Source organism: Equus caballus, chromosome 9 (assembly GCF_041296265.1).
Source record: "Equus caballus isolate H_3958 breed thoroughbred chromosome 9, TB-T2T, whole genome shotgun sequence".
Classification (NCBI taxonomy): Eukaryota; Metazoa; Chordata; class Mammalia; order Perissodactyla; family Equidae; genus Equus; species Equus caballus.
The window spans coordinates 14,547,298-14,574,657 of NC_091692.1; the positions used below are offsets into that span (position 1 = coordinate 14,547,298).

The 27,360-nt window shown below is 38.9% G+C and overlaps 1 protein-coding gene across 12 annotated transcripts in view; it reads left to right on the forward strand.

Annotated features, from left to right (window-relative positions):
• EYA1 (EYA transcriptional coactivator and phosphatase 1) overlaps positions 1-27,360 on the forward strand; it is a 321,217-nt gene that overhangs the window by 11,528 nt on the left and 282,329 nt on the right. For all 12 annotated transcript variants that reach the window (XM_070221423.1, XM_070221430.1, XM_070221427.1 and 9 more), the window contains one exon: positions 568-675. Coding sequence is in view for 5 of the 12 variants with exons in the window: in XM_070221417.1 (XP_070077518.1) it covers positions 643-675 (33 nt within the window). In the remaining 7 variants the exon portion in view is untranslated. Of the gene's footprint in view, positions 1-567; positions 676-27,360 lie in introns of those variants that run through there.

A 27,360-nucleotide genomic window follows, 5' to 3' on the forward strand; every position in this document is an offset into this window, starting at 1 on the left:
TGAAGGCGTTGAGTCTCAGAAGGTTCAGAATTGATCAACCATGAAACTGTGACCTAATGGAAACTTGCTAAGAAATAGTAGAATAATATCCTTGCCCTGAGGGCAGAACGCGCAACTCTAGATTTTTCTCTTTTCTCTTTACTCAGACTACAATCATATTCCTTTGTTAGTATTTCCTCTTTGCCTTGTGGTACAATTGACGTTGATAGATAGCATTGAGAAACTGAATTCAAAAAGAAAAAAAAGAAAAGAAAAAAAGCTCTTGGACTGTTGGCTCAAACATAATGTGTGTAGAAAGCTCTCTAGCTGGCCTTGCCATTCTCTTTTTTTTTGGGCTGTAGCTGCTGACAGCAGACACACTGAGCTGTAGTTGGGCCACATTTGGCTCATGTAAATTGTGATAAACAGTGAGCCCATAGTATTTATTTTAAAGATTTCATTCAGTGAAGGTAAGCATTCTTGACTTGTGTATACATACTTGCAAATGGAAAGCTGCAGATGTAAAGATCAGCTCTTAATTTCATGCCACACAATTAATACGGCTGCTTGATGCTCTATTCCTCACAGGCGCAGGGGTGCTGGAACCCTTTGAAGAAGTGTGTAGTTAATAGCCCATATATAATTCAGAAGAAGAAGTCTTCAATGGAAGACCCCCGGGGGATAAATGGACAGTCTGTAAGTAAACAGAATGTCAGTCCTAAGGAAAGAGTTATTACTTTTAAAATCGTAATTACTATTTTTGTTGTAACCTGAGTGTCTGGAAATTCCTCAAAAGCTCTGTACCAATTTTTAATGATTTTAAAAGTTATGAATTAAGTAGTACACGATTTCATCGGCCTATCCTGATTTATCTTTCTTAGAGGTATCAGTTATCAGAAGCAAAGTTCTAGAGGAAAAAGCCAACCTTTAGTATTTCTTGATTATACCAATATGCATAACATAATTTTAAGGCTTACATTTTCCTTTGCCTCTGAGAAAACATATATTCATCTCATAAAACTTGAAATTCATGTCAAAGTTTTGGATTGTTTTATATGTATTCATTTTATGAATAGATATCTATGTATGTGTGTGTATATCTTTAAAGTGTGGGTTTCGTGTGGCATTTTCACAGTTTGATGAACTCTTGAATGGACTTTAGATTAAGGAAAACCTTACATCTTTTAGGTTTTAGTTTGTTTATCTTGTGAGCAGGGGAGAAAGGATTCAGAAATTTTCCTCAGGTTACTATGAGGAAGAAAGAAAGCTTCTTTTGGTGCATAATGAATTTTCTCAGTTAGAGGTAATCTTATAAATAACTTGAGTTATTTAGGACTTGAATAAGTCAATGGATATTAATTTTAAAAAAAGCATATTGCAGTAAATTGAAGTTGTTTCCTTGGAAATTTTCCGTAGCGATACTTGGGGTGGCTTATGTGACTGCTTTTTCAGTTCTCTGATCAGATACGATGCCTCTAGACCTGCGGTTTCATGGCTCAGCTTTGTTCACAATGGAATTATTACAAACCCAGAGTGTGATCTTTAGTAATGCTGTTGTGGTTCCTGTAAATGTGTGTTTTACAAGACCTATTGGTGTTATGCAATAAGCAGTAACTGCTAATGGATAAGGATTTTAATAACAAAGGGTCCAGTGCTATCAAGGTACTTTTGCAGTCACACTGTAGGCAATTACCGAGTGTATTTGATGGATCTCCTAAGTCATCTTGTGAGGTAATTCACATAGAGCACTTCCAGATCATTCCGTATGGTGTAGCTTTTACCCTTAAGAGGAAAAGCACCCTTAGCCCATTTAATTTGTTTGTTTGTTCTTTCAAACTCCTATTATGGGCCTGGGATATTCGATTTTATTATTATATTAAAGATACTATTGTAGTGCTTATAAAATAAATGAAAAATAAACCCACTAATAACGTACTGCTTCCTGCCCCCTGTTATGTAACTTTGCTCGTCAGCTTGATGCGAGTTGATGTGTTGAAGAATCACTTACAAATTTAACAGTATCTGCAGATAAACGTTGCTGATAATTTTTTGTTTGGTATTTCACATTGTGCAAATTCTAATTTAAGATTTAAGAAATTGACAAGATTTGAGACTGAAATGAAAAAAATGGGTCAAGGCTATAATGATTATTTATCTTATTTTTTTGCCCATCATAACCAAAAGATGTGTTTAGTGGGCAATCTCATTACATATCATTTTGAGGTTTTTTTGCTATGTGAAGAGTCAAGCGGCTTTGTTCTCGGACGATATTTGGCCGTCTCAGAGGTATAAAACGAGGGAGGGATATTTCTCAAGGGCAAACACTGTGAAACTGTTTCCTGGCAATTTGGCTGCTCAACCACGAATGGCTGGGTCTTGCAGAGGCCCCTGTGCAGAGGCCTTGGGTGGCGTCCTGGAGGCTCTCGTCCTTTGGCTCTCAGCTTTCACCTTTTCCTTAGGAAGATGGGGAAGCAAGTTCAACATGGGAAGGGGACCCAGAACTTAGCTGAAAACGTTAGATAACTCAGGAAAATAAAGGAGTGAAGGGAGACCTGGAGCAGGACCAGAAGTGCTTGAGCTTCCACACGTGAATTAAACATTCCCTTGCTCGTCACATTCATCTTTCCAAAGTTTTCTTAGAAAAAGTCAGCCATTTTCAGAGTAAACACAAAAGCACGTTGAACCCCCACGTAACTGCTTCCACGTTATCACCATTCTGGCATTCCCTGTTCCTCTTACTGTCACCCACTCTCCACGCCACCACTGAGAGTCTACTATTTTTTCAGTTCCTTTTTTCTAGATAAAATTCACATACTTTGAAAGGCGCAAGTCTTAACTGTACAGTTTTGACAAATGGTGATACCCATCGCAAATTAGAACATTTCCGTCTCCCCAGAAAGTTCTCCTGTGTCCCTTCTTACTCACTCCTTCCCCGATACCTGACCCCTGACCTCAGAGACAATGTCTGTTCCAGTGGTTTTCACCTTTGATCAGTTCCGCCTGTTCCAAAAGTTCATATACATTGAATGCTCACACGATGTGTTCTCTTTCGTTTCTGCCGCCTTTCATTTAGCGTTATGTTTGTGAGATTCATCGTTGTCGTTACATGTATCAGCAGTTTATTCATTTTTATTGATGAATAGTATTCCATAGTACATATTCTTTTTAAAAAATGTTAAATATATTCTAAGTACTTCTCTGGGAACCTCGGTTCTACATATGTAAAATGAGGAGGGTAAAATCTGGTGAACCTAATGTCCTTTTCAGCTTTATTGTTTTGTAATTATTAATTTCCTCCACTCACATCTCACAGAATTACACCTGCTAATGGCCTCTTCTGGATTGTGCCTCTTCTTAGCAAGCCTTAATACTAGATAAGCCTTAATACTTAATGCTAGCGTATTCCTGATGGGAATAGGACCTTTAGTTTTCTTATCAAATAGATGGTATTAAAAATAAAAGCTTCTTGATTACACAAATTAATGGAACAGAATTGAAGGCACAGAAGTAAAACCACATGTCTATGGACAGTTAATCTTCGACAAAGGATCCAAGAACATACAATGGAGAAAGGAGAGTCTCTTCAATAAATGGTGTTGGGAAAACCGGACAGCCACATGCAAAAGAATGAAAGTAGACCATTATCTTACACCATGCACAAAAATAAACTCAAAATGGATTAAAGACGAATGTAAGATCTGAAACCATGAAACTAACACAGGCAGTACGCTCTTTGAGATTGGTCTTGGCAGCATTTTTTCAAATACCATGTCTGACCGAGCAGGGGAAACAATAGAAGAAATAAACAAATGGGACCACATCAAAGTAAAGAGCTTCTGCACAGCAAAGGAAATCATTAACAAAACAGACAACCTAACGACTGAGAGAAGATATTGCAAACTATATATCAGATAAGGGGTTAATATCCAAAATATACAAAGAACTCATACATCTCAACAACAAAAAAAGTAACAACCCAATTAAAAAATGGACAAAAGATCTGAACTGAGATTTCTCCAAAGAAGATATACAGATGGCCAACAGGCATACGATAAGATGTTCAACATCATTAACTATCAGGGAAATGCAAATCGAAACTACAATGAGGTATCACCTTACTTCCATCAAAATGGCTAGAATTAACAAGACAGGAAACAATAAGTGTTGGAGAGGATGTGGAGAGAAGAGTACTCTCATACACTGCTCGTGGGAGTGCAAACTGGTGCAGCCACTATGGAAAACAGTGTGGAGTTTCCTCAGAAAATTAAGAATAGAACTACCATACCATCCAGCTATTCAGCTGCTGAGTATTTATCCAAAGAACTTGAAAACACGAATGCATATACATGCGCCCCTATGTGCATTGCAGCATTATTCACAATAGCCCAGACTTGGAAGCAACCTAGGTGCCCATCAAGGGACGAATGGATAAAGATGTGGTATCTATACACAATGGAATACTACTCAGCCATAAGAAATGATGAAATCCGGCCATTTGTGACAACATGGATGGACCTTGAGGGTATTATGCTAAGTGAAATAAGTCAGAGGAAGAAAGTCAAATACCATATGATCTCACTCATAAGTAGAAGATAAAAACAATGACAAACAAGCACAAGCAACAGAGATTGGATGAGTGGTTACCACGGGAGAAGCGGGGAGGGAGGAAGGTGGAAGGGGTGATCAGGCACACGAGTGTGGGGATGGATTGTAATTAATTTTTTGGGGGTGAACATGATGTAATCTACACAGAATTTGAAATATATTATGATGTACACCTGAAATTTATATAATGTTATAAACCAATGTTACTGCAATAAAAAAGATGACTTTTTACCAAAATGGAAAAATTAAATAGGTATTTTATTAACAGAGAGAAGATACTGTTTGGCAGAAGTGACTATAAGTAGTTATACGACTATAATACATATATGTAAGTCAAATTAACTGGAAAATGATAAATTAAATCAGGGTTTCATTTACTGAGCTTCACCGTGAATGAAATATTTTATATAAGCAAAGTTTTAGATAACTTAAATTTCAAAATATAGAATTCAGTGGTTTTCAGTTTCCTTTTTTAAAGCAGGAACATCTCCTTGGAAGCCTGTGTTAGTTTCATCAGGCTCCTATAACGAAGCACCATAAACTGCGGGGCTTAAAACAGCAGGAATTTATTGTCTCGCAGTTCTGGAGGCTAGAAGTCCAAGGTGTGGGCAGGGCTCCCTCAGAAACCTGTGGGGGAAGCCTTCTTGCTTCTTTGCTGCTGGAGATCTGCTGACAGTCGTGGGCGTGCCTTGGCTTGCAGTGGCAGCCCTCCTGTCTCTGCCTCTGCTGTCACACAGCATTCTTCCCTCTTATGTCTGTCTCTTCTCCTCTTCTTATAGGGACACTGGTCATACTGGATTAGGGTGTAACCTAATGCCCTCATCTTAACTTGATAACATATACAAAGACCCTATTTCCAAATAATATCACATTCGCCAAGACAAGGGATTAAGACTTCAATCTGTCTTTTTAGGGGGATACAGTTCAACCGAGAACAAAGCCTAATAAGAATGTGGGATCTAAAACCTTATCTATTTGCCTAGCCCTCCCACCCCCATCTCCACACCTTGAATAACTTTAGTTAATTTGGTTGCAAATAGTGGAACTCACTAAGAGTTGGCTTAAGTGAACAGAAGGCAAGTAAGTCTTAAGAAAAAACAGTATCCAGGGAATTCAGGCAATTTTCTTTCTGTTTGTCTCTCCACATTTTCTTCAGTCTTCTCTTTGTTTATAGACTGGCTTTTTCTGCTTCCCTGGCACTGCACTGGCTGCTGACCATGCTTTACACATTACTGGGCCATCCACGTGTGGAGAGAAAGACTCCAGTTGGTCCTGCATGGGTCCTGATTCTGTGGCTGATGGAGCAGGGAGCTGCAGGGGAAACATGGCAGTTCCCAGAGAAGGGGCTGGGCAGACCACCGAATAGGTGCCACTAAGACCCTTCAGGAACGGTTAGATGGTTTCAAAATGGTGCACAGAGGCCGTTATTGATGTGCTATCATTTACATTCTAATCATTTTGATGGAAATTTCTAATAGTAAATATACGTAATTCTTTCCTGGTGACTTATGGTCGTTATTACAATTTTCAGTTATAAGCTGCATCCCTAATATACTGGTTTTTCTTCTCTCCCTTGATCTGACAGCAACGGTGCTTTGCATTTCAGTACCAGAGAGTAAACCCTAGAGCTGACACTAAACTGGTTGTGATGGGTGCATAGCAAATAGATGCTAACTTGAAAATGGGAAGGCAGTTGAGCACAGTGAAGAAAACCCTGATTCAGAATCAGAAAAACTTGGTTTTGAGTCACAGCTTACTAACTATGGAGACTTGGGAAAGATATTTCAACTTTTGAGCCTCAATTTTGTTTTCATAAATAGAGATAATAAGATCTACATTGCTGGGGCTCTATGATGAAGAAATAAGATATGGTATGCCAAAGCACTTTGTAAACTGGATAGCAGTTTATAGAGTCACTAGTGCCAAGCCCAGTGGGGCATTTTTGTGGAAAGGGCAGGATGTTTTGAATCAAACATATATGCTTGAATCTTTGTTCTGCACTTGGGCTGTTTTTGTTTGTTTGTTTGTTTTTTGCTGAAGAAGGTTCACCCTGAGCTAACATCTGTGCCAGTCTTCCTCTATTTAGTATGTGGGTCACCGCCACTGCACGGCTGCCAACGAGCGGTGTAGGTCCGAGCCCAGGAACTGAATCCGGGGCGTCCAAATGGAGCACACTGAACTTAACCACTAGCCCACAGGGCCAGCCCCCGGGCTGTTTTTTTAACCTTTCTCAGCCTCAGTTCTTCCTTATTTGGCAAGTGGGGATAATAATACCTTCCTTGCAAGATTGAATGGTTCCAATTAACATATGAAGGACATCTAGTCAATAAGAGCACAGTTTCTGGAGCCCGACTCCTTGGGTTCAGATTTGAGCTGTGACACTCTCTAGCTGCGTGATGCCGGGCATGTCTGTGTGCCTCCCGTGGGCCATTTTCCTCGTCTGTAAAGGGGGTTGAGGGTAAGAATGTACATCACAGGGTTGGTGTGAAGATTGAATGAGGTTCTATCTGTGAAAGTACTTAGCTGGTGCCTGACCTACAGTAACTGCTATCTTAGTGTTTGCTGTTGTTACTGATATTATCTCGAACGTGCCGGGCACGCATAGAGTGAGTGCTTAAAAAATGCTAGTTATTACTTAATTAAAATGAATTTCAGGGGGAGGATGAGGTGCTGTCTCTTAATTTAGTTGTAAAGGACGCACATTCACAGGGTTAAGATGAAATTATGACTCGGGATGTCAGACCATGCTGGAAGAAATTAGACAGAATTTTTCCTTTGAACAGGGAAGGCTGGTTGGGACACACTGAAAGACCCCCAAGTTGGAATATGATCTGAGGGTTTGGAGGAGCCTGGCTGACAAAGTTCAAATTGGGCACCAGGTTGTATTAGCAGTTGGGTATTTTAGGTAAAGCATAAAACCTAGACAGGAAAATTGCTCCCGAGCCAGGACAGTGACTTGTTTATATTTCCAGGGCCAAACACAGTGTCAAGCCCTTTATGTGCTCTCAGTAAATGTTTGTTTATCTGAGCTGGCCGACAGCTTGTGTCCTGGTATAGCTCACTTGGTCCATATGCATCGAACAAATGGAGTGTGACAAGGATGAAAATTGCTTGTGGCTGATGCTAGAAAGAAAAGAAAGGGGCTCTAACCATTTAGATGCACTGCCTCTGGCCTGCCTCTCCTCTGGCACGCTTAATGTGTGGGGGGTCTGAGAGCTCAAATACCTGTAGGGGTCAGAACCGGGCGTATGTGAGCAGTTAACAATGATGGCGTGTGCATCTCTCTTTCTGAGTAAGACGCACGGACTTTGAGACTTGGTGTTTTTTTGGAATTAGGAAGCAAAGATTCATTACTTAAAAGCAAAACACACCTTCCTGGTGTACAACTCTTTTACGGATGATGGTAATCACCAGAAGCGTGAGCTAGAATAAGAAAGCCATTTCAATGTGGCGATAATATTATAAACTTTTCCTGTAAAGGACCAGATAGTAAATATTTTAGGCTTTGCAGGCTAGTAGACCTCTCTGGCATATTTTCCTCATTGTGGCATGACAGTTGCTACAGACAATATGGAAAAGAGCCACTGGATGCTGTGAATGCATGTGGGTAAACCGAGGCTCCCAGCTTTGTTCTCTTGTTGGCACTTGCAGCTGGGTCTGCGGTTGCTGTCCGTCCCCTGTTGAGGTTTCTCATTTTGTTCCTCACATCCTAGCTCTGTCTTCTTAGATTTGACTTATTTCCTCCCTCTGGGCCACCTTTTCTTGATTTGTAAATTGAAAAATTGAGGAGAAGATCTCTTCTAGTTCTAACATAGCACAATTCTATTAGTGTTCATACTGTATTGGATAATCAAAGTTGATAAAGTTTCTGCATCACAAAGTAAATACGTGTCGTGGTTGCCAAGGGCTGGGCACTAGGGCCCATCTTGGAAGCCAAGCATCTTTGTGAACCCACCAGGTGCTCAGTTTGAGGATCCAATTCCGCAGTTCCAGAATTGCCTTTGAACCCCAATATGACATGACTCATTTCTCAGGTCTCCTGATCTTTTAGTTTTACACCCTTCTTCATCCCTCAGTCAATGACTATTATTATTTCTAGAGCCCACAGTGTGTCTTTATGTTGGCACTAATATTGTGATAAAGCTTCCTTGATGCCCACATTTCTGCACATGGATAATTTATTTTTATGTAATAACAAATACAAATGCTCCTATGATTAATTTTAAAAGCTACCTGGACCATCAGTAAAGAAGCACTTCTACGCTTCATATCCCAATCCAGAATGTATTTGTGGTGAGTTTTGAATGTGTCCATCACTTCTTTGATACTCTTCCCTTTACGAGATGGAGCCTCTTGGAGGTGAACCCCTCCCCTCGTACAAGTGACTCACTTCTACGAAGCAGAAAAAAGAGCATTAGTGATGGTGTGCCACCATGGGTACTAGGGCCTAAAAGCTGCTGTGGCTTTCTCCTTGCTCTCTCCTGAATCACCTACTGTGGGGGAAGCCAGCTGCCGTGTAGTGAGGACACCCAGGTGACCTGGTGGAGAGGCCCATGTGGTCAGGAGCTGAAGACTTCTTCTCCCTCCCTGTGAGGGAGCCTTCCTGGAAGTGGAGCCTCCAGCCCCAGTCCAGCCTTCAGATGGTGCAGCTCCAGCAGACGCCTGATGCTCCTCCCCGTGAGAGCCCTTGAGTGATACCACCTAGCTAAACTGTTACCAGATTTAGGACCCTGAAAAACTGTGAGATATAGGAGGGCCGGCCCCATGGCCGAGCGGTTAAGTTTGTGCACTCTGCTTTGGCAGCCCAGGGTTTCGCCTGTTCGAATCCTGGGCGCAGACATGGCACCGCTCATCAGGCCCTGTTGAGGCAGCATCCCACATGCCACAACTAGAAGGACCCACAACTAAAAGTATGCAACTATCTACTTGGGGGGGATTTGGGGAGAAAAAAGCAAAAAAAAAGAAAAGATTGGCAAGTTGTTAGCTCAGGTGCCAATCTTTAAAATAAAAAAAACAAAAAAAAACCTTCGAGATAATAAATGTGTTATTTTAAGATGCTAAGTTTTGGGGTAATTTGTTACACAGCAGTAAATAACTAATACAGTGACCCTATTGGCCAATTTTTGCATTAAAATGATCTTTCCTCAGTATTTTTTGAGGAGAAGAAGTGAAGCTTGGTAATATAATTATATAAACACATATTATTTATTATAGATAATATAACTCTATGAATATATTTAATTATATAAGTATAATTAATATAATTCATTTTTCCTATTGCATTTCATGTTGAATCAGTCCTTGGGTGTTTCTCTCCCTTTTACACACTGAGTACATTCAGATGTCAATTTATTTATCTTTCTCTGCTCCCCCAAACAGTACTCTTTCTTCTTCATACACTAAGTGCTTTGAACTGCTAATCAGCATGTATTTTATTCTGTCTTGTGTTGTCCACACGTATTTACAGGTCTGCTTGCTTTCTAGACTGCAAGCTATTTGAGGACAGAGCATGAGGGGAATAACCACCCTCCCTCTGACACTCAGCCCTCTCTGTTGTGCACATTGTAGACGCGAAATACATTTTGGTTGAATGAATGAATGAATATGTGCAATTGCCTGGAGTGGAGGTTTGGTCAACAGAGAGAAATCTTCACATGTGCTAGTTTGGCGTCCTTCACTCCACGTGGCTCCAGGGAACCAAGCACCTTTGGAAAGAGACTGGAATCGGGCTCAGAGCTTTTCTTGCTCTGCCAGGTTTCGTGAAGGTAGAGGGATGCTGAAAACAAACACTACCGCTGTGAAGCCTCATTAACTGGACCTCTATTAGTGGAAAATTTCTGATAATTTGAACAGAGAGCAGAGAGTCAGGTTAATTTTTACATATGTCCTTTATGAAAATAGGATTATAAGAGAGAATGACAATATAGATTAATTTTACCTATGTATATAAACATAGGAAAATAGATGGACAAAATAAGCTAACAATCGTATACCAAAAATGTCATGTGCTTTTTGGGAATCTTATTCATTGGAGAAATTTTTCCAAAGTGCTCTACTAGGTGAAACTAGGTCAATTAATATTTATATTTCAAAGGAATTCTTAAAATTTCTTTGAAAAGTCTCCCAAATTGAAACAATGTAAGTCAGAGTAACATTCTCTTATTATTATTATTTTCTTTTGCTGAGGAAGATTGGCCCTGAGCTAACATCCCTTGCCAATCTTCCTCTTTTTGCTTGAGGAAGATTCACCCTGAGCTAACATCTGTGACAATCTTCCTCTGTTTTGTATGTGGGTTGCTGTCACAGCATGACCACCACCAAGTGGTGTAGGTCTGTGCCCGGGAACCGAATCTGGGTCTCCAAAGCAGAGCACACCAAACTTAACCACTAGGCCATGGGGCTGGCCCCTAAAATTCTCTTATTTTTTGAAATTTTGATTCACGTAATGCTATGAATCTGTACTCCCATCTCACATCAATAAAGCGGTAACGGAACTTGTGTTTTTATCAGTCTGAGTCGGTGGATTCCTCTGAGAGTACAGGAGGGAGGATGGAAGTGGCAGGCTGCTGAAGGCTTGTGTGGGAGTTCTGACTCAGCTGCTGTCTGAGTGGGCAAATCTCTGATCATTTCTGAGCCAGGGTCTTCATCTCTAAAACGGGGATAATATTTTAGTCCTGGGTATCTAGAATTGTTGTAAGGATCAAATGAGAACATGAGTGCCTTATTAAGCAGTATAGCAATATACATACACGTTGTGTGTTTATCAAGAGCACACCTTAAAAAACAGCAAAGCGTGTGTCTTCTTCCAGGTGGTATTAAAAACAAACAAACTTCCTGTGTCCTCTAACAATTGTCCTTTCTTTTTATAAGGGAACGGAAAAAAGAAGAGTTTCTTTACTTCTCTGATTTTATTTCATTAATATTTTCATTTTGAAATATGGTGTGCAGAATGTGAGAGGATGCAAGAGATAATCGCTGTTGGGCCATACAAATATTGAAATGGATGACCATTCATTCACTAGTTCTTGTTTTTACTTAAATCATGTATAAACCGTAATTCCTTTTAGGGATGCAATAATTTATGGTAATTTATTTTGATGTCTAGAAAGTCTCAATTTTTTATGAAATCAAAAATCATTTGGGGGCTGGTCCGGTGACTTAGCAGTTAAGTTTGCGCCCTCCACTTCGGCGGCCCGGGGTTCGCTGGTTTGGATCCCAGGTGCGGACATGGCACCGCTTGGCAAGCCATGCTGTGGTAGGCATCCCACATATAACGTAGAGGAAGATGGGCACAGATGTTAGCTCAGGGCCAGTATTCCTCAGCAAAAAGAGGAGGATTGGCAGCAGTTAGCTCAGGCTAATCTTCCTCAAAAAGAAAAAAAAAGTGAAAAAAATTTAAAAAATCATTTGGCAAGGTATTTAGTATGTGCTGATTTCTTTCCTTAATGAGGCTGTTACATTTTAGCCATCTCGGATTTTTTTCAAGAATAAATTTTGTGCTTTGAGTATCCAAATATTAACATTAACACCAGTTATGCTTTACAAGGATAAAAATAAGTGATGGATTATTTATTATTAAAATGATCTATTATTTACAATTCCCTTTCTATTTTCATTTACAAAAAGAAATAGATCTTCTTAGCATCAGGAAAAATGACCCAACACACATTCTACTTTTTTTTACCCTCAGTGCTTATATTAGTGATTTGTCCATCCAAGTTTCTATGAGACATTTAAAAAACATACATTTTCCCTGGTCTCATCTGGTCAGCTGGGAGGGTTAACTTTAAAAATGGGTTCAAAAGTGTTTTGTGTTTCGATGTGTGGAATTACGTACACTGAACAGTGTTTGTAGTTGGTTAGCTCTGCCTGCACTTAACCACTTGTCTTCTCAAAATAGGAAGCTGTTGGTAGTGAAATGGGACCCAAACAACTTTAAATGATTTCATCCATAAAGCTGACTTTTACTGAAGTTCACTTATTAAAAAGTTCACATTAGACATTACAATTAGTTGTATGATCAGATCCCAAATTATTTGGGAAAAAAAATATACTCTGTATTTACTATGGATTAACACAATCAGATTTATGTTTTAGCTTAATCAATTAGCATTTTATCTTGCCTTTTAAAAAATCGTTACCTTTCTCTTTGCCTGAAGATATGGTGACTGATTTCAATCAAAATTGGTCTGCATCTTATTCATTCAAAATTTAAACTGTGAGCCAGGCAGCCATCTTAAAACAATATGGTAGCCAACAAAAATTTTCAAATGAATATGTGATCTGTTTGCGATATTGGATGAGGACTATAATTCACAGAACCATTAGCAATGGCAGCAAGAGACGTAACTGGGCTAATTCGTACCAGTGTGCCGTGAGATTCCGTGGTGAACTTCTCATTCCTTGGACCATTAGAGTCCTTTGAAAGTTGCATTAACTTTTTGGGACAAAGGTGATCTGCTGGAGTTGTAACTGGAGCTAGTGGCTTTCACCTACACTGCCAATAAGACTTGAATAGATTTTGATGTTACTTTGGAAGACAAGGTCTGAAATTCTTATAATGTTCTCACCTACCTTAAAAAATGAGAAAAGATAGGGTAATACTAAAGGCATTTGTAAATGTAAAATATATGTATAAATCGATCATCCTATAATCTAATGAAAACTTTTAAGATGACAAATGTATTTTGCTAAAAATGAAAAAATCTATTGTGTGTTAAATTGATTGAGATATTGTTCAAAGTTTTTAAGTTTTTGCAAAAAAGTTTTTGCCAAAAAAGTTTTTGTCCTGATAGCTAAATTCTTCATACATTGTATGTTTTTAAGTCCTTAGACCAATGAGAGTCCTTAAACACTGCAAGTTACAGGAAAAGATGAAATGGGCTGATTTTCTTGGGACGTATTAGCTTTATGTCCTTTGAGATGTCCAGTGCCTATTACTACTAAGAAGAAATGGCATTTATTAGGCGCTTACTGTGTACCAGGGGCTGTTCTGAGCACTTTACACATAGAGCCTTAGCTCATTACTACTTGGTCATAGCCTGTTACAGACTTGTGCGTGGGAAGAGGGGAACTGGCTTACCTCTAAAGCCCTCTCACCACTGAGATTTGGTGAATCCATGATTTATTACCTAGTGCTTAATGAAAGAGAGGAAGTGGGCCTATAAGGATCAAGGTGGTTTTTCCATATTCAAAGAGGCAAAATGCATAATGCTCTCTGTGTTCCTTTGGGGTTAGCATATAATTTTGAAGAAGACTTGCTATATTTTTCCAGAAAGGTTCACATAAAGCACACACAGTTTAGAAATACTTGCACTATTTTTTTTTGCCATTTTTCAAGCACTCTTGAGCCTCAACATATATTATTGAAGTCCGTTAATTCTTTCTAATATTTGCCAAAAGTCCTTATTGACCCATGATCAAGTAATATAAGCTTTAGCTGGTTATAAGTTAATTTAGGGTAATACTCTTGGTTTTTTCTCTTATTTTTTAAAATTTCTTTTTAACAGAAGTTCAGATTAGTAGTTACAAATCTGACCCTAAAATGAGAAATCTAACTAAACGCTTGTTGAACAAGTAATAAAAACCTTTGAAAATATGAACAGCCTTGAGAGAAAAGTATAACAGGGGCTTGCTTGTGAAACATTTGAAAAGCACAAAGCAGGTTACCTCACTTTTGTTTGCATTTGGGGGAAAAAAGTATGTTTAGATTTTGGTGGTTTAAAGAAATATGTCAGGAGACCGTATTTCCTCCATTTAAATTTTTACAGAGGTAAAGAAATTCTACAATGATTTCTCCGGTTCCTAGATGCCTGCTTTCCCCTGCATTCTACTTTTACAAATTTCTGGAGAGAATCTCCAGATGAATCTCCATTTTGCTTTGAATAGTCTTGTTTAACTTCTACCGTTTCTTTACAAATACACAAATCACTTCCCATGTGTAGGTCCAAATTTTTCAAAATATTACTCTATGAGTATTTTCAGTTAAATTAGAATAAAATTCACAAATATCATCTTATTAGCCTTAATTCCATGTCGCTGCAATGTAAGTGATATTGAGAACAAATTAGGGATATGATTGAAAACATCATATTTTTTAGCCATCTTTATAGTTTTTTTCTCATTATTTGTTGATATTGTTTCCATCTATTATCAATTATACTGTATGTATTCTCTTTTATTCAATTCCAAGTAATGCTGGCTTAATTTGAGTTAGAAAAAAATAAAGTTTTTTGTTTTTTTTTTAAAGAGGGGACCCAGTGTAGGATTACGGGAATAATCTGCTATATCCAGTCTTGTGATAAATGTTCTTTAGAAACTTTTTCAAATTCAGTTACATGTTGAGATTCATGAAACTTTGGGAACCAGAATATATTTGCAACTAAGTCCAAAGACAGTTAACTGCAATTCCTTCTGTAAGTTTTAGAATGACATGCGTTTTTAATAAAATTTTAAAAAAATTCTTGAAGGTACTGTATTTTAGGATCCTTTATTTTATACAAATATACTTTTGGATCTAAAAAACTGTCCCCAGCCTGTGTCTTTATTTCCGATCTTCATTAGCTCTTTGATAGAATTAGCAAAAGTCAACTAGGAGCGGGGTCCAGCTCACTCAGGCTGAACCCCGGCCTGGGGGTGTGGAGGTGGGGAGAGGAAGCCCTTCATCTCTTTTTCAGAGGTGTGGTTCTGTTTACTTTGGAAAGAAAAGAGACAAGTATCTCCTAAAGTGGATTAGACATGGCAAGACGACCCGATGCATCCCACTAGAAACTCTCAAGCAGCTGTGAGGATGCCTTACGTGTGAAATTTCTTACCTTCTTAAAAATCTTGATAGAGTTGTAGCTAAGCTCTTAACAGTCAGAAACAAACTGCCAATGAAGTTTATTTTCTTTTTTGCTGAGTTTTCTGGACCATTGTTCCGCTTGAGGGGCCCTGTTTGTTAGTTTTGGCTCCGGCACCTCTCTTCCTTCAGGATCAGCTCTCCTTAGGCACTTGTGCAGCTCGGGACCCGGGGGCTCCCTGACAGTTTATTCACAGCCCCGGCTAAAGCATAATTCAGCTGCGTGACTTCCTGCCTCAGAGGAGGGGGTGGCCGCCGAGGGGGTTTGTATCTGTAATGTAAATATCGAGTTGATTTTGCGGAAAACTGGGACATTTTTGTTTGTTCTCATAAGACATTCCTGCTGCAAGTTTTATTTTAAAGCTGGCTTTTAGCCTTTTTTTGCTCTGACTTGGACACTGATCTGATTTTCTGCTTTCATGGCCCTTTTTTTTTAATTTAAAATATTTAATTCAACATTAGCTGTGCTTACAAGCTACATAGCAGAATAAAATCACATTATGAACATTGTAGTATTAGATTTTATCACCATTTATTTCTTCTAGCCTGTCCAGGGATTTCTTCATGTTCAGTAGAACTAATTTGCAGTCAGACACCGAGGTCTTCTAGAAAGCCAGCAGGCTCCAGAAATTAATTTATCCAAATAACCGATCCCTCCTAGGCCAACCATAGAGGGACACCAAAATGGCCTAAGAAGGCAGAGCCTCCTTTTGAAGTCTGGAATGTTTTGACTGACTTGAAACAGGCGGCTGCAATGAAAGGATAATTTTCAGTGACCCAGGGGATTTTTTCGCCATTTTCAAATATTAGGTAAAACAAAGAGAAATTGCTTGCTCTAATTTAGAAAGACTTAGTAATCAGGAAAGCAACCAGACCAGTTCCAAGGTACATCCCAGGAGCTTATTTACTAAACCTCGATGGCTGGCAAAATTAAAATCGTTGTACTCTTAAAAAAGTCTGAGAGGGGATCTGTTTTAGTCAACATTATCTGTATTTTCATCACCTGTGCCTGAATCATTTTCTTAGTATTTTAAAAAAGAGAAAGCTAATTGCCTTGATTATTGCCATTTAAAGAATTGCTATATTTTAATCTTAAGTTTATTCGACAAACAGGAGGTTATAATTTAAAATAGCCTACTACACTAAATTTGTTTGCTAGAAATACTGAGTAGATATTTCATATTTGTCTGATTTTCAAAAAATTAATAGATGTTAAGGCCATTAAATCTTTAAACTGTCCAGTGAGCAGAAGCACAGGAGCAGCCAGGTGTAAGGAATATTTTTGACTACGAAGTCAGAGGAGGAGATCAAAGTCATTTTGAGGAGATTCTTTCCTCGTACTGTAGATAAATATTCATTGTCACAGAAAAAAAAATTACCTTTTCTGTTTTTAGTGAAGAAAATGAATTAAAAGTAGGAATTGGTAACCAAACAGCTGTGCATTAAGATAGAGATAGGAAATGCTTCCTTTTTACAAAATACGTTCTGTGTCACCCATAGTGCAATTATGCTCTTTTTATAGTATGCTCAAAGAAAAAGGATTAAATAATACTTGTAATTTAGGAGTTTAGGATATTAGTAGATACCAACTGACTTTATGAACTTAGGCTTTATTTTATAGTTTTGGAGATTTATAAAGTAATTTATGTACTGATGAGGCCTTAAGTATGCCAGTCCTATTGCTGGCAATTGGGCACTCTTTAATTGGTGAAGTATGTGCTCATTTAATTTAAGTGAGACTGGAATGGTGATTTTGTTTTGATCTGTTGTCAGGTTTGCTTGCTTGTTTTGAACTGGGTTGACTGGTACTCGACATTCTTGTTGCTGAAGCTGTTAAACCTTATTTATCTAAGTTTCACCTTTAATTTTTGTACCAGTTGTCCATTTGATCAGCTGCCCTTATAAAGCCACAGTACCTGGTGTATGTAAGAAAAACCTCTGAAGGCAGTGTTGTAATCGGAGGTGACATTAACATTAGTCCTAAGTGTTAGAGAGAGAAAATAGCATTATCCCTTCACTTTTTTTTATCATCTTCAAGTTTTTCTTTTACCTGCTAAAATTCTGAGTAAAAGCTGTCAACTCTTTAGTAAGTTGTGGGAAATAGCCTTTGGAAAAGAAGAAAATCGAGAGGTTCAAGTAACAGTTGACTGGGGCCAGCCGTGTTGATGACTTCAGGCAGCAAGTTGAGTTAAGCTATCTTTGGTAATAAGAACTAAGACTGTGTTAGTACATAGTAGAGACTTGAGAAAGGTTTGCAGCCAAAATGTAGGAGGACAATCGGGAGAGAATGGCTGCTCCTACCAGTGGACTACAAAGAAAAGTGTCTGCTAGGGTTCTACAATCCGTTGAGCCATGGGAAGAAAGTAGAATCTCTAATTTTTAATCTATTCCTTTTAGAAAGAACATATTTTGTGTAGGTTTTATATGTAATATATACATAAAGCACTATTTGTATATAATGTATAGATACACGTGTGCTGAAATTTTTTTTTACTGATGAGGAATCAATGTTTAAAAAATATTTGGAAATGTTTAGTTTTGACAATAGTTAACTTTATATGCTTTATCCTACGTATTTTCCATTGAGAATCAGCAGTTAGGGGCTGGCCCTGTGGCAGAGTGGTTAAGTTCATGCTCTCCTCTTCCGCAGCCCAGTTTTGCTGATTTGGATCCTGGGCATGCATCTACACACCACTCATCAAGCCATGCTGTAGTGGCAACCCACATAGAAGAACTAGAATGACTTACATCTAGGATATACAACTATGTACTGGGGCTTTAGAGATTAAAAAAAAGAGGAAGATTGGCAACAGATGTTAGCTCAGGGCCAATCTTCCTCACCAAAAAAAAAAAAAAAAAAAACACACACACACACAGAATCAGTGATTATATATGTTGATCAGGAATCTAAGTAATTGAAATATGAAATTCCATACTCACGATTAATAAATGTATATAGATATTTTCATTTTGGAGATGTACATTTTGTATTTTTCTCTATGTTCTGAACAATATGTCTCAATGGAGTTGACCATATCTTATCTTTAAAAAGTTCTTTGCTTAAAATCACGTAATGTGAATGTATATCATTACATAAATATTACCTTATGTTTACACAGACTAATGAGGAAACTTGGGTAAAAAGTAGCTGATCTTTTCCTTGAAATTATGTTAATTAACTTTATGATAACTTTTCTTTTCTCAGTATTCATAGGTTTGTCATTTCTTGCTGTTTGAAATTACTGTAAATTTGACCTCGGATAAGTAATTCTATACATACCTGGTGACAGAAGGCTTAGTGAGGACAGAGTGCTTTTTTCCTAAATATTTAAAAAATGTTCTTATGGGAGAAGAATTCATCTTAACATGTTTAACTGCAAATGACAGAGGATAATAAGTTCAGTTTTGGGCATTTTGAATCTAAGAGGTTTTGGGAATATGCAGGTCATTTCTGTAGTTGAAGATTTGGATTCAGGTTTTTAGAGTAGACTGGCCTAAAAGTATAGATTTTGGGGCCATTGGCAAGTAGATGATACTGAAGCCAGACTATGAAGCAACCCAGGAGAAGTGTGTTGAGGGAGAATGACCAAAGAAGAGAAGACATAGGGGCATGTCAGAGCCAGGGAGGGGTGAGGGGCCAACTGTGAGGTCTGAGGCACTGTTGGAGAGGTAGATGGATCAGAGACAGCGAGACAGCTCCCAGAAGAGGAATGGTTGGCAGTGCGAGGTTCCTTTGAGGGATTGAATCAGGTAAGTCCTAACAGGCATACAATGGACAGGACACCGTTAGTCCTGGCAGTTTGAGTGGGATAGCCATGGGCGGGGTCCAGATGACTTGTGTTGCTAAGTAAATGGGAACTGAGGTACAGGAGAGACAGTACTGAAATCCAACGATCCTTTCTAGAAGTTAGGCTGAGTAGAGAAAGTTAGGGCCAGAGCTAGAGGGAGTTGAAGGATTGGGGGGAGATGTTTAGAGGAGAAGGTGTCCAAGCAGAGGGGGGTCCATGGAGAGCCCGCTCTCCCTCCTCTGATCCCAAACGCCCTTTACTGTCGCTCTGTCTCGTGTGTACCCTCCTTTTCAGAGAGCGCGACACTGTGGGAAATGGGAAAAGCACTGGTAACACTGTATTTTGGCCATAGGATGTTTATATTTGCATAGTAGCAAATAGTCATTCGCGTGTTACTGGCTGAGGACCGACTTGCACTGACTCTTATGGTTCTAAAGACCATCCCTTCCTCCTTGGCGTCACATATCCTGTGCCACTTCTCTCCCTGGCAGGAGCCTCCTCCTTCTGTTTTGAAATCGAAGGCCAAGCCTTATGTGAAGACTATGCTGGGCGCTCCAGCTAGTCGTCTTCTCCCTTCTGTGAGCCTTGAGGAGCGCTATTGTGGCCCTTATAAGATGACTTAGGGCTGGCCACTCACACGGCTCTCTTCCAGGGAACTGAGTTCTCAGAGGAGCACCCTGGCCTGTTTCTTAACCACTAGCCTATCATGTTGCCTGGCACTTAGTGGTTACTCACTCAATATTGCTTGAATGAATGAATGAATAAAGGAGGACATGAGAAAAGACAAACTATAAGTATTGGGAAAGGCACCAGAAACTATCTTTGTGACTATAGGTTATTTGTATTCATTATACTCATCTATGTGCAACTAGCTAAAGGCCAGATTGATCTATAAAGAGGGAATAATTATTACATTTAACTGAGATTATGTTTTCACATCATGACCCTTGTTTATTCAAAGTAGGGAAATACTTAGTTGATTAATCTCAGCCTTTTGGAAAGCATATATTTGTGTAGGTTTTATATTGTATGTAATATGTCAAAGTAGAGATATACTTTACGGTATTCATCATTACTTGGCAAGTAAAGGAAAATAAATTAGAATTTCAAAAGGAAGTTTGAATTACAAAATGTCTTGTTGGAAGTATTTAGAGTACAATTATCATTGGTTTTTTTTAGAGTTTGATCACTTTCTTATTTGTGCTTTTTTTTCTTTCTTTTTTTTTTTGGTAAAGAAGATTGGCCGGCCCTGAGCTAACATCTGTTGTCAATTTTCCTCTTTTTCTTTTTCCCCAAAGCCCCAGCACATAGCTGTATATCCTAGTTGTAGGTCATTCTAGTTCTTCTATGTGGGATGCCGCCACAGCATGGCTTGATGAGCAGTGCGTAGGTCCCCACCTAGGATCTCAACCGGCGAACCCTGGGCTGCCGAAGGGGAGTGTGTGAACTTAACCACTTGGCCATGGGTCTGGCCCCACAATTATAGTTTTAATGGAGGCTATAATGCTCAATGGACTATTGTTGAAAAGTTCTGTTTGCTTTTAATTTTTCTTTACAATGGTCGCTCCTATTGCATAAGAATCTTCAAAGTAAGTGGAATGCAAACTAGTGTAAAAAAATGACGGGTTAAGAAATATTTTACATAATTTTCTATGTTTCTATCATTTATTCCAACAGTATTGGACTTAGCACTTTTCTGTCTTGGTGATGCCCTGGTATGAACTGTTTCAGTAGTAAAAATGTGCTACTGTATAATTAGCTTATTCTTTTGATGTTCAGAGTCAGCTTGATTTTGTGCTTGTGATTAACTGCAAACTTTTACAGAGCCAGCAACTGAATACTTACTATAAAAGAATAAATTGGATTAATTTCTCTTAGAGTTAGAGTCAAGAAATTTAGAAGCAGAGAATTGGAGAAGGAGAGCCTGGCTCTGGGGTCACATGACTTGGGTTCTCATTTGGGCATCGTCACTGACTGACTGTGTGACCCCAGCATGTTCCTTATCTGGCTTCCTCATCTGAAAAATAAGCTAATAAAATGTCATGGAGTTGCAAGAAACACATGATACAGTGCTTGGCATGTGGTAGCTACTCTACTAACATCAGTCTCAGTTTCTTCAATGAGTTTGTTCTACTTTCTTTCACTAGGCACTGCAAATATGTAACTCATTGTCCTTTCTTTTTTACCTTGCCACCAGGAAGGAAGATGAGAGACAAGTTTAGTGCTAATTATTGAGAGTTGTCTTATTCTCGATCTAAGTATAGTTTTCTACGTTTTGTCTTCTTCATTAATTTTTATGTCTTCAAGTTTTTTAAAAGACTGCTATTTCTTTCTTTTTTTTTTAAAGATTGACACCAGAGCTAACAACTGTTGCCAATCTTTTTTTTTTTTAATTGCTTTTTCTCCCCAAGTCCCCCCAGCACATAGTTGTATATTTTAGTTGTGGGTCCTTCTAGTTGTGGCATGTGGGATGCTGCCTCAGCATGGCCTGATGAGCAGTGCCATGTCGGCGCCCAGGATCCAAACCAGCGAAACCCTGGGCCGCTGAAGCTGAGCATGCGAACTTAACCACGGGCCACGGGGCACGCCCTAAGCCTGCTATTTCTATACCAATAGTGCATTGAAAATAAAACTTCAAGTGATACAACAAATTGTTAAAAAGCAAAGCTAAAGAAAACCACCTCAAATCCCATTTTTGAGAAATAACCATTGATAGTATTAGATATATATCATTCCAGACTTTTCTTGATGCATATGTGCAGATGAAAAATAATTTTATAAAAGTTGGATGTTTGTATTTAATTCTATTTGATTTCAAAAGAAGAAGAAAAATGCAGCGAGCTAAAGAATTGTTGAACTCCACGAAGATGTTATTTTCTCAAATAATATTAATTTATAAAGGACAGTCTGAAGTTGAGGAAAAGATAAATATGAAACTACCAAGTAAGAGTTATTTTAAACCTACATATATCGATTTTAGACAGATTAACATTTTGTTGTAAAACCTGAAAAAATTAGCCCACTTCTCATTTCCTCTTTCCCATCTGAGAGTTTTTGTTCCTTATTCTTTGCTATTGTAAAGGTCTGTAATATGCTGTTATGAAAATTCTAATAACTGTTTAATCTTAGGTACTAAATACTCTTTACTATTTCAGTGAATCCAGTGTTTATTACTATTCTTTTTTGATTATCTGTTTTGAAATTGTTAGTAGAATAATTTTTAAGAAGGGCTCATGGGGTGCTATGCTGTCTGATTTTGTGCAAGTTGGAGAATGTCTGGATTGCCTTCATAATTAAAAAGTACCTTGAGAGGACAAGATTATTGGGTCTCATTGTCTTCCCCTTAACTTTTTTGACATCACGCTGATGCCTTCTGTTGTTGCATGCTGCTGTGGAGAATGGTGAGAGTGGCTCCATCTTTCTACCTGTGTCTGGTTAGATTCTTTTCTCCTTGAATGTCCTTATCATATTTCTTTGTCCTTAAGGTTTACTAACAACATATGTTTGTGAGTTGATTTTTCTGTATCACTCTTTTTCCTTTTTTTTGTGGCATGTAGTGTGTCTTTTTTACAATTTATATACCAGGAAATCTTTGTTAATGTTATGTGAGATTGGTGTGCCCTTTTGATTAAAAAGTTCAAGTATAGGGGCCGGCCCAGTGGTATAGCAGTTAAGTTCCCACGTTCCACTTCCACGGCCCAGGGTTCACTGGTTCGGATCCCAGGTGCAGACATGGCACCACTTGGCAAGCCATACTGTGGCTTGTAACCACAAGTTACACTCCCAGTTTTCTATTTCTTTCGGAAGTTCTGCCTGCTCACTTTTTATCACCCTTTATTGTTTTATATTATCTTGTCTGAGCTTTTTTTTTTTCCTTTAAAAGGTCACAAGGTCTATAATTTATTTAAAATTTCTTTTTCTAACCTCTTTTTTCACCCTCCCTGTATAATGTCTCTTGTCACATATGTAGTTCTGGGCTATGAACACCTTTCTCAAGTTCAGCTTTGAGCTACAATGAGCTTAGAAGACATTATCGTTCATTCATAAAGCCACTCTGAAGGAATAGTAGGGAAGCTGGCGATCTCCTCCTATAAATCGGGGTTGGCATTGTACAGAATGTACAGCCTCTTACATTTTGTAGGAATACTTAGGATTTATGTGACACTTTCTGGATTGGGAAGTGCTTTCATATGTATCATTTGATCATGACAAGAAAATATGAATAGACAGGAGATATTATCTACTTTTCTACTGTGGAGGGTACTGGACTTCAAACAGCATGTGAGTCTTGGTCAGGGTCACCAGGCTGTGACCCAGGCCCAGGACAAGGTAAACCGGTACCGCAACCCCACCTCTGCTTCCTGGTTCGGTGGTGTTTGCTCCCTCCCACTTTCCTTATGTTGGTGGGAAGAAGACACCTAAGATTATTGTGTTAATTGCATAAGTTCCTCCAATTTTTTATACAATCCTGAGGCTTGATTTATTAAATGACAACAAAGATGACAGCGACAGCATGTCTCAAGCAGCAGCATAGAGCACGGAGCTTAGAGGTGGCTACCGGCTTCACGAATGGGCCACTACCTACCTCGCTCCTCCACGTGCATCTTTGACTGACCATGCACCTTTGTGCTGTGGCACAGCTGGTGTTCTCACCTGGGCTGTTCCCTGTCTGCAATGCCCTGTTAGTCTCACCTAACCTCTATAGTTATCCTCCTGGAGTTAATTTCCACTTAATCAAAACAAAACAAAAACTTCACCTTAAGCGTCATCTCTTTTGAGAAGACGTTTTGTCCTAATGCAGAGATCTCCCAGCTCTCTGCACGTTTCGATCACGCTCTTATCTCATGGCTGTGAAACAATTGATGTCCTTGCTCATCTCTTTCATGAGACTTTAGGTTCCTTTGGTTCAGGGACCACGTCTGATTTTGGCTTTTTATTGCCTACATCCGGTAACAATGCTGGAGTATAGTAGGTACTAAAAAGGTATTTACTGAAATAAAGAACTGATGAACAAATTAGTTCAGTCTGCATGGGGATGTGTTGAAGGGTTCTCAATAGGAAATTTACACTGTCAGTTTCTTCGGCCCATTAATCTGGCTTTTAGGTACAGGGTAGTTTAAGGAGACTAAGTGAGGAAGACTCCTTAGGAGACTCTTACCGTAGTAGGTGAGATATGAAGATGAATTCAACATCTTCTTCAGAGATGTCAAAGCAGTTAGAATGAAAAGAAAGGGTTAGATGCAAGAAATACTACAAAGAAAGAATGACAGACCTCAATGAGTGATTGATAGAGTGTCTTTACTCACATGGTTCTTCAACCTGGGAAGCCCTTTCTCTCCTTTTCACCTATTTAAATCTAAATCTTTAAATTTTATCCATCCTTTATATCTGATTCAAAACCCATCATCAGTCAGCTTTTGTCTTGATAATGCTGCATAACAAGCAAACTCAGCATCTCTGCGGCTTACAACAGCAGATGTGTTCTCGTGCCAAGTGTCTGCAGGTTAACTGTGGTACACTGCTCTGGGCTGGGCTCAGCTGGGCGGCTCTCTTTCAGGCTGTGGGTCAGCTGTGTTTGCTTTGGGGTTTCCTTGCTTCAGATTTGCTCCATGAGTCCCTCATGCTGGGACCAGTGACTATCTGAGGACAGCACAAGTGTGAAAGCAAGCACCCTAAAGCCTCCACTAGTGTCACATCTACTCACATCCCCTTGGCCAAAGAAAGTCACATGGTCAAGCCCAACTTTAATAAAACACTGCTACATTTTATTAGACAGTCACGTGTGGCTTAGTGACAGGGATATATTCTGAGAAATGCATCATTAGGTGATTTCATCATTGAGCAAACATCATAGAGTGAACTTACGCAAACCTAGATGGTACGGCCACTACATACCTGGGCTATGCGGTACTAAGCTTACGGGACCACCATCATATATGTGGTCTGCCATTGACCAAAACGTGGTTATGTTGCCCATGACTGTACATTAAAGTAGCAAATAATTTATAGTGAGAGGGTAGGATAGTATGTAATTACAGAACAGACCATCTTATCTATTATTCTCTCAGCTAGAAACACTGTCTTTTGGTTCTGAATTCTCATGGCACTCTCTGCATAGCACTTTTTTCTTTGTACTATTAAAGCATTAACTCTTTAAGGCAAAATGTGATTCATTATCTTTAATAGATGGGACAATGTACTCTCTGGTGGGGCAGATTGAAGTGTATAGTAAAAATGGTACACATTTAAACTTTCTCTAAGTATATTTTTGAAATAAAAATAGCATTCTAGGGGCTGGCCCTGTGGCATAGCGGTTAAGTTCGCACCTTCCGCATCGGCGGCCTGTGGTTCGCAGTTCGGATTCAGGGGGCAGACCTACGTACCGCTTGTCAAGCCACGCTGTGGCAGGTGTTCCACATATAAAGTAGAGGAAGATGGGCACGGATGTTAGCTCAGGGCCAGTCTTCCTCAGTAAAAAAAGAGGAGCATTGGCAACAGATGTTAGCTCAGGGCTAATCTTGCTCAAAAAAAAAAAATAGCATTCTATTTGTGTACAGTTGTAACATATTTGTCAACATATTCTTAGTGAAGCGTATGGACATATTTTCTTTTTATATTCTCTTGACTTACATTGGCTGAGACAGTATTTGAGCTTTTCATTTAAGGTTCTGGAAATCAAAATGCCTTGAAGTTCACTCAGAATGGAGCATGTTTAGTCTGGTGCCAAATAATTAGTTTTCTCTGTTTAGGAGATTCCAGAATTCGCTTCTACACAGGTAATTATTTTAGGGATTTTTTTTCCGACTTAAGCATGCTTTCTAAACTAGCTTTATTAAGCAAAAGTTGTCCACTTTTTAAAGATAAAAGTAGTTTCTAAAATAAATAATTGCATGAATTATAAAAAGTTGACCTTATGTGGAGGAATAATGGCATTGAAGAAAGATTTGTTTTCTTTTCCTTTTTTTTAAGTAAAATACTTATGAAGTTGTGTGATTTAGGCTACTTCCAGAAAAATGATGTATTTGCTTGCTTTAGGAAGCCAAACCAAATAAACTGTTATGAGAAATATGGTGTAGTAATAGATTTTGGCCACCTTGGTTAGTGCAGTAGAATAAGGGCAAGAAAATGTATTTTCTCTGGATAACCCGAAACAGTGCCCTTTTGAAAAACCAGTTTGTTCTGATGGGTTCTGTGTATTTATAGTGTCACTGAAGACTTGAGGAAGAGTTTGGATAGTAAGATTTTCTGTATACTGGAGAGAGACGTGAATCCAAACAAAGGAGAAAGTGCAGAAGCAGAAGCACCGAGTAGGTTGTCAGAAGAGAAATAGGTCGGCTCACTTGGGCCATGAAGTAGCACCACTGTGTTGAGGGTCCCTTAGGCAGAGCATCGTGTTGGAATTCAGAATCCTCTTTTCTTGCTCCCTAGCCTACACAGTGAATATATATTCTTATTCCTCTCTCTGTACCAAAGGTAGTGCACTATACGCACTGGTCTGCACCTTGCTTTTTGCATTTACTGTATCTTGGAGAGGGTTCCATATCCGTACGTAGAGGGCTGCTTTATTCTTTTTATAGTGGCGTAGTATTCCATCGAATGGCTGTGCCATTATGGTGGACATTTGGAGGTTTTCTAATCTTTTGCCGTTACAAACAATGTTGTGTGACTGATGATCCTAGAAATATGTCATTTTGCGTGTGCACAGCTATATATGTACAGATAAATTCCCAGGAGTGGGATTGCTGGATCAAAAGGCGTGTGCGTTTGTAATTATTCTAGCCACTGCTGGATTGCCCTCAATAGGTATTGTAACGGTTTACACTTCACCAGTATGTTAGGGTGCCTGTGCTCTCCATTCCTTTGCCAAGAGAGTATATTATGAAACTGAAATTTTCGTCAGTCTGAGGGATGAAAAATTGTAAAAATCTCCATATGGTTTTAATGTTCATTTCTCTTATTAGGAAAGCAAGTATGCATAATGGTTAAGACCACCAACTCTGGAGCCTACCTGTTTGGGGTTAAATTTCGGCTCTACCACTTACCAGCTCCATGGCCCTGGGCAAATTTCTTAACTTTTTGGTGCCTCCATTTCCTATGCATATATTGCAGAAAATATGAACTACCTCATAGGGTCGCTTTCATAATTAA